The sequence below is a fragment of the Belonocnema kinseyi genome, chromosome 4, assembly GCF_010883055.1.
Source record: "Belonocnema kinseyi isolate 2016_QV_RU_SX_M_011 chromosome 4, B_treatae_v1, whole genome shotgun sequence".
NCBI lineage: Eukaryota > Metazoa > Arthropoda > Insecta > Hymenoptera > Cynipidae > Belonocnema > Belonocnema kinseyi.
The window spans coordinates 8997904-9006540 of NC_046660.1; the positions used below are offsets into that span (position 1 = coordinate 8997904).

Genomic DNA, 8637 nt, shown 5'->3' on the forward strand with positions numbered 1-8637 from the left:
GAACGAAATTCACACTATCCTTTCCATATAGAATTTCATAATCGTATTCAATTACTTCCAGAGCCCATCTTGCTAAACGGCCTGTCGGATTCTTTAAATTATGAAGCCATTTTAAAAAAATGTGATACGTCACCATTTTAAATTTATATCCCTCTAAATAAGGTATAAATTTTCTTATCGCCCAAACAACAGCTAACCATTCTTTCTCAGATGCTGAATTTTTTTTGCTCCGCTTCATTTAAGCGTCTACTGGCATAAGCTATAACGATTTGATTTCCTTCGATTATCTGAGTGAGTACAGCTCCTAGGTTTATATCACTTGCATCGGTTTCCAACTGGAAGGGTTGTCTAAAATCTATAATTTCAGAAAAATGTGGCATAAGTCGCCTGTACCACGAAGCCATTTCTATCAAAAGCTGCAGTTGCTTGACTGTTTTCGGACGTGGGAAATCCAGAATTGGTTTTATTTTATCCTCATCAATCTGTAAGCCCCTGCCATTTACAACAAATCCTAAGTATTTAATCTCAGAGCAACTAAATGCACATTTTTCCGGGCTAATTGTTAAACTAGCTTCATTTAATCTATCCAAAACTAAGTTTAAATAATGCACATGCTCCTCAAAAGTTTCCGAAACTATTACTATGTCATCCAAATATCAGAATACTTTTGGCTTAAAATTGGGAGGAATTATTTTATCCATAAGGCGTTAGAAAGTCGCTGGTGCATTGCATAAACCAAAAGGCATTCTAGTAAATTGAAACATACCTTTTCCTGGAACCATAAATGCTGTAATTTCTCGGGAATTTGATTCCAGTGGTATTTGATTATAAGCCGAATGTTGGTCTATTTTGAAAATATATTTCGTTGAACGTAAGGTGTCCAAAATTTCTGCCATAATCGGTACTGGGTATAAATCCTTTTTAGTGACATTATTGACTTTTCTAAAATCTAAACAAAATCTGTACTTCCCATTCGGCTTCTTAATCATTACGCCTGGATTTGACCAATCACTGCTACTTGGTTCTATTATTTCTTCTTATAACATCCTATCTATTTCTTCGCACATTATTTCTTTTATTTTAGGAGAGACATGATAATATCTTTGTTTGATACGATCATGTCCCTGGACATAAATTTTATGCTGTTAAATTTGTTGCTCTTACCCGGGTAGAAATGATAAGTTGGTTCTTAAGAGTCCCTGTCTAGATTTCCTATTTTCTATCGAGGCCCTAAAGTGGCAATCTATCGAGGGCGCAAGCGAAAGCGTCACGCTCAGCTAGCGAGGTCATCAGTAGGCGAGACAATGAGGGCCTATTAATAGGTTCTTTATAGAATCTAGATAGTCCCTTACACACTATTATTCAAAAGCATATGCTATTGTTTCTTATTTTATTCATTCAAATAAAATATTATTAAATTATTTAAAAATTTATCATGCTTTAAATTCTGAAGTGTGATGCTATGGTTGCAGTAGTATTAAAGTTTAACCAGCACATTGCCATAATCCATTACCAGAAATTTTTGATTCAAAGAAGGAAAATATTAATCCAATTGTAAAAAAAACATTTTATTTGCAAAAGTTTAATCTAAAAATTTTACACCTTTCTGTAGCCTCTGATAAACACTTCTCCGTTTTCTCGTATTTTTATTGACATTCGATTATTAGCTATACTCCGCACGTTATTCTAAAACTAAACTTATTATTAAATTGGACTAGAGAAGACGTATTATTAATAACTAAAGACAAAGGCAGTTTATTAAAGTATCCGCAAGTGCCTTGAATCGAACGCACGCATAGCATGCTTATAAGCCGAACGCCTAATCCCCATAGCTACGATGTCACGCTGAGTACGGTATCATAAATGCTTGACGGCAATCATCAGATACTTTAGAAATTAGGCAAAAAGGTTTTTGAAGCTCGATTTGTTATATATGATTTTTAAACGTACTAACGTGATTTCAAATTAAATCGATCTTTAAGAAATTTTTTTTTTAATTTTGAAGGCACCGAATGTTTTTAATTTTTTCAAAAAAAAATTAATTTTTTTAAAGTTTGCATCTCAGTAACTTTTTTAATTTGTTCTGTTTTAAATTTAAGTATAATTAAGCATAAAAACATTAATATACTTTTTTGCACTCACCGTTGTATTACCCGTTTTACCTGTCGAGGGCTTTACAAGGTCCCATCTAGAAAATAATTATTTGATAGAAATTATTTTTTAAATATATCTTTATGAATAAAGCTTTTTATCTAGTTTACTTAAAAAATATAGTGTTGAAATAAGTATATAAATAATGCGAGACAAGTAGCACACGACAATAACCTGTCGAGGGCCAGCAGAGGGAAAGCCTAGATTCTTCTAGCTAGAAAATCTGACTGCGGCCTCGTGAGAGCCAATATTTAGTTTAGACACAAATAGGTTATTTCTACCCGGGTAATTGTTTACTCATTTCTGGAATTTTGATTTTTAATAATCTATCCATTTTCTCTTGTTCCTGCTCTGAGAGTTATATTATACCATCGCATTTTTCTGATTTTTGGATACTTTTTGGATACTTTCTACTATCGATGGAGAATCCTGTGTTTTGAATGTACTCTCCGCGAAATTATTCGTATTAATGCTATTAGAATTATTTGTTTTTTCAGATTAAAAATACATTTTTTAACTGAACTTCTTATTTTTCTTTCCTGATCTTTTTTTATCACTCCACCATAATCTGGCAATCTTCTATTATCTATTCGGCTATTATTTTGTGTAAAGGTAGATCTTCGTTTTGATCTGCGTGACCCTAAGTTTCTGAATTCTCTCTCTTCTTCTTCAGAGTCGCTATCATCACATTAATTTTTATCATCTATTTTTGTCACGGTTTCTAAAAATCTGTCAGTAGGTCTCGATCCATAAGCGTTAAACCTATAATTGATACCCTCTCTATCCTCATTCTCTATTTCTCGATAACGACCTTCTGGCTTGGGCCATCTAAACTCATTTTCAAATATTTCTCTACTATTAATTTCTTGACCCGGATTTTCCCAGTTTCTATTATTTTCTATTTCAAAATGCACTGTTTGATGTGCACTTCGTTCACTACTTATCCTCTATTTAGTCTTCTTTTTATTCTCTTCTAATTTTCTCTTAAAATCAGTCCACCTACTGTCTTTTTCGACTTCGCGTCTATTTTCATGGGATTCAAACAAACTATGCCCTCTTGGATTCAATTTTTCCTGTACCAAATCGTTATGTTTCCTTCATATTATTTCGCGTTTTTTCTTTAACGCTTCCCTCTCACTACTTAAAAATTCATCATAAGCAATTAATTCTTCTAATTCGTTAATTACTCGCGCATTCGTATTTAAACACGAATCTACTTCATACGTTTCATTTCACTTAAAATTATTAATTTCTTCATCTTCCCTTAATCTTCTACCCTGCTCTAAAATTCTACTACTTCTGGTAATTCTGCTTCCGAAAGACCAGAATCGTTTCCCGCATTTTTCCAGTTTCTGGGACCTAGTGTAAAATTTGGCGGTATCCGGTCTGATGCCACGCCAAAATGTGAGTTTGGCGGCAAAAGACTCGCTAGCGGGTATTTTGAGTCAAATTTCGCACGAGTGCAAAATCGTGCAAACATATACCACATGTAATGAAACGCTTGGCCTTGGTCTTGACTTAGGTATCTTTTTCACCGGTGTTGACTTCTTGTCCCCTACCCTATCGATATTACGCAATCGCGTCACTTTCCCTTTTAAAATCTAGCATTTTCTTAACCGATTAATCTCCACTTTTGTATTGTTGAGCTATACTATATGTACTATTTTCCCATCAGTTTTCAATATTCTCCTTAACTTATTACTATTCTATTTTTTCACTTTTTTTTTATTGCTTACCTGATTATTTTTCGAAATTTCTTTATACTAGATCACCTTTGTCTATACTTTCGTATTATGCGCATTTCTCAATTTGAGCATTAAATGTAATTTTCAATTTTTTAATATCGATATATATATATATATGCATAATCTATTTTCTGTCTCGTTTCCTATTTCAACATGGAAAAGTGGGAAATTAAAAAAAAAGTGGGTTTTGTTGGGCGCCAATTGTAGCCGACTGCCCGAGAATTGACTACTTGTTAGGAGAATGGGGGAAGTCAGGATGCTGAGAGAGAAGGCGACGTCGTTGTCGATGGTGTGGAATGTTGCTTAACACGGGAAACAGAAAATAGGCGAGATCACGAGGGTAGGCTTAACTTTCTCCGTCGAGGTGAGGCGAGAACTGGCGATTCGTGGTGGACGACCTGCTAACCTAGTTTTCGGGATTTGTTAACCCCGATCACCAACTCTCGGGCCTCACCCCTTCCGAATCAAGTCAGTTCTGGGAAGAGTAAGGGCCCTATTGTAACTTCACGTTAAATCGTATTATACAGGACCACAAAATCGTTTTGGGAGTTCACTGGGATTATAATACGTATACTTTATGTTTTTGGGGTCGTAAAATACGTATCCATTCGCAGAATTGAACCAGAACTTCTTATAATACCAATTTAAAAAATTGGAATAATTTGGGGTTAGTGGGTTTGAGGCTTGTTAGTTTGGGGTTCATGTGTTTGGGGTTTGTACGCTTGTGGATATCGAGCTTGGGGGTTTGCGGTTTTTGGTTTTGGGGTTCGTGGGTTAGGATGCGTTCTTTTGGGGTTTGTAGGTTTGTGGATTTGGTGTTTGTGGGTTTGGAGCCTGTGGATTTGGGGTGCGTTGGTTTGGAGCTTGTTGGTTTAGGGTTTAAGGGTTTGTTCATATGAAGCTTGTGGGTTTGGGACTTGGGGCCTGGGGTTTGTGGGTTTGGGAGTGTTCTTTTTGGGTTTGTAGGATTGTGGATATGAAGGTTGTGGATTTGGGGTTTGTGCACTTGGAGGTTGTAGATTTGGGATGTGTGAGTTTGGAGCTTGTTGGTTTAGGGTTTAAGGGTTTGTTTATATAAAGCTTGTGGGTTTGGGGTTTGGGGCTTGGGGGGTTGAGGTTTGTGTGTTTGGGGTATGTGGGTTTGGGGCTTATTAATTTGGAGATCGTAGGTTTAGGTACAAAGTTGATGCGGAAATTCCAGTTTTTCAACCATATTTTGAATATTAATATAAACCCTAACATTCTGGCCTAATTCTGCGAATAGATTCGTGTGCAGCTACCCCAAAAACGTAAGCCACACCTATTAGAATCCCAGTAGACTCTTAAAACTATTTTGTGGTTCGGTGTTATTATGTTCGAAGCACGTACTTTCCATACTTTGAAATTCATTTTAATTTCTTAACTGTTACTTTAGAAATACTTTTTGTTATTAAAATAGAGAAATTGTTTTAATTGCTAAGTATTGTTTATTTCTGAGTTCATATAACAGAAATGGTTTGTTTCTTGTATATGCTTTCTTCATTTTTATAGCTTATTATTTTTACGTTTCAAACATTGCTCGATTGATTAATCAAATTAATTAAAATACTATTGACTTACTTATATATTTCATTCAGTTTCTTTGCTAAAATGAAAAATAGTATACAAATACAATTTTGGTAAAAAATAATTATCCTCTAGGACTTGCACTTTTTGTATTACCCCTGCTTAATCCGAAATAAATATTTGCAATTAATAGTTTAAAAAAAATATATTTTTATGTTCCCTGTCACATTATTTAAATTTTCTTCACTCCAAGAAAAGTCACGCAATAACAGAGGGGGCTTGGCAATAAAATTATGGACAGAAACTGAGGGTGAAAATTAAAATTCAGCCAAAAACGATCACGTTCTTTTGTTTTTGTTTGTTCGTTGTGGTCCACATTTGGTCGTTGGTTCCTTTTTTTTAACAGTAGTTTGCATAAATAAGTTGACTACAATGACCCTCACATCTCTAGCAGCACAGTCGAATTTTCAACATAACAGTTAAAATTTCTAACAAAAAGCATGAATTAAAAAAAATGGTTGCACATTTAATCAAATAATCAAATTTCTTTTAGATCCCACACGTTGCGGTCGTCCTTTATTTTCCCTTCACTAATAAAGATATAAATAAATAAACAGGACAACTTAATTAATAAAGAATGAAAAATAAAAACGTAGAACAATAATAAAATAATAAAGAAAGAAACAAAAAGCTAATTTGGTTGATTTTCCCAATACTACACGTCTAATAGCATTACTTTTTTATAACATTTTTTTTTTAATTTACCCATGTGAAAACATTTACAATCATATGATAGAGTGAATTATATTAAAAGGGGAAAGCAAAGAATGTAGACGAATAAATTTTTTGTTGTTCCAGCTTTAAATTGTCCCTGACCTAAAATCATGACAATAATAATAATTCGTTTGCAACGTTTCTCATATAATTTCTTGGTACGCCAATTTCCAGTAATCCAGCTTGAGATTAAATATGTTTAAATAATTTCAAATTATACACAGAAAAACGCTGGTGTTAAATTTGTTGCAGCTGCAATTTTATTGGTCTCTCAATGAGCATTTAAGAGAATTTTTAACTCTCAAATGTATTCCTCTGAATTTAGGTGCACATCTGGGGATCTAGGGGAAAGTATTATTTGGAGACTGAGTTTTGGCCAATGCAGAGTTGTGGAGTGCTGAACCGCGCTGTCAGCCACCTGAACACCTGTCAAAACAGTGTGTACTAGTCACTTAGAATAAAATTATAAATTCCTAATGCAACCTCCAAATATGAGGTTAGTCATGACCGTCGACATTTAAACTAAAGCGGGGATGTACAGAAAAAATCATGACTGTCTACATACACTATAAGGTATTTTCACTTTAATCCCTAGCTAACTTCACTTCGTTGAATGCTGAGGCGATAAAAATTGACCAAATGCATGGGATTCGGTTAATTTTTGCTCTATTTTTCTAATATCTTCGTGAAAAGTAATTTTTTATGTATAAGTGCATTTGAAGAATGGTTTTACTTCTTTAGGGACTATTTAATGCAATAATAAAATGATAATAATAATTATTTATCACTCATTCAATAGTTTAAGAATGTAAGTACTCACTTTTAAAATGTGGTCTAGTCCCATGCAATACAATGAAAAAAAAAACAGGGAGTGGTGGGACAACTAACGGCGCGCTGGAGATATTAGGAACTAATTAACTTAGGATAGTAAGGTATCACCATTTTTTTCAGATTCATAGGACTGGAATCTTTTTACGTGAAAATATTTCATGTCGAAGTTTCATATGTTTCATGAAGCATGAGGATGAGAAAACAAATTATTTTGTGCATGCGCAGATCGGTTTGGCCAATAAGGTCAGGTTGGGATTTTATCTAATCAGTTACAATTTTCCCGCCGCTATGTTTGAAACATTACAATGTTTCACGAAACCCACAATGTTTCATGAAACTTTTTATCAGGCTAAAGTTTCATGAAACTTTACATCCCTACTCATCGAGAAAAACAAATTTCTGTTTTTATTAGACAATTGTATTAACCTTATTTTTCATGTATGACTACTATCGGCGATTTTTTGTGTAAATAAGCACATTCCGACCCCCCCCCCCTCCTCTTAAGCGGTTACACAATTCAAGTGAAGCCCCTAATTCAAAAATCTAATACTGCTTATCTCCACGTCATGCACTAAAAGAACTTATAAAATCAACCACTCCCTCCTCACACTTGAATTTGTTATGATCGTTATCGGGCTTAAGATTTTCGTTGAAGCTTCTACTTTTTTATGCCGTATGGCCTTTTGCGATTTTTTAAAATGGCGGGGCTATCATGGCTTCCACAATCTCATGGATGCCATATTGGATCGGCTATCTTGGAATTTCGAAAAACTAATAGTAGATTCCTGATCAGCGATCTCAAATACATAAATAAAGTGCATTGTAAGATTTAGTCTTATGTTTTTATAAGAACCAAAGTTCAAACTAAGATTATTTTTTTGTTTCAGCACATTTTTTATTGGCATTATGGTCTTATGAAAATACTTGATTATAAAACATGCATTTCTTAAAGGGTTAGATTATCAAATGTTTCGACCACAGATAGGTATTTAGTATTTATATGTCGTGCAGTTTCTCTCTCTCTCTCACTCTTTCTCCGCCTCTGTCTATCACCTTCTAGATCTCTCTCTTTCTCTCTCTTTCACCGTCAACTCCCTCTCTGTCTGATCGTCCCGTTTCGTCGCAGAATGATGAGGTGATCGCGGGGAAGTAAATCACTTCGTAATCCCACAAAAACATAAATCACAAATACTAGGCAGTCTCATAAGTCCCTGAAAAATGAAACTCGGAGACGTTTTTTTGGCCAAAGTCGGTTTTATTTTTCAACATACTCTCCTTTTAGGTCGATACAGCGAGTCCAACGATTTTCTAACTTTTTGATACCGTCCGAAAAGTACTCGATCGGAAGGTCTCCAAAATACGCCTCAGTGTCAACTATGAGCTCCTCATTTGAGTAAAAACGCTTACTGGTGAGCCATCTCTTCAGAATAGGGAACAAGTAATAGTCGCTGGGGGCCAGGTCTGATGAATACGGTGGCTGAGGAACCAATTCGAAGCCGATTTCATGCAATTTTGCTTGTGCAACTAAGCATGAATGAACAGGCGCATTGTCGTGATGATAAAGCGGTTTTTTCTTCTTCAAATTCGGTCG

General features: G+C 34.8%; 1 protein-coding gene across 1 annotated transcript; it reads right to left on the minus strand.

Annotated features, from left to right (window-relative positions):
• Window positions 1-206: 206 nt before the first annotated feature.
• LOC117170737 lies at window positions 207-989 on the minus strand. The gene is made up of 2 exons (XM_033357768.1): window positions 767-989; window positions 207-511 (listed from the first exon to the last, which is right to left on the minus strand). Exons 1-2 carry the CDS (start codon window positions 987-989, stop codon window positions 207-209), a joined length of 528 nt encoding a protein of 175 aa, XP_033213659.1.
• Between the last annotated feature and the right edge of the window lie 7648 nt (window positions 990-8637).

What these genes read in the sequence shown, in the direction of transcription:
- LOC117170737 (XM_033357768.1), bottom strand. Translation starts at nt 989, where the DNA reads ATGATTAAGAAGCCGAATGGGAAGTACAGATTTTGTTTAGATTTTAGA. An exon ending in ATTTATGGTTCCAGGAAAAG is followed by an intron (nt 512 to 766) that starts GTATGTTTCAAT and finishes TTAAATACTTAG; the next exon opens with GATTTGTTGTAAATGGCAGG.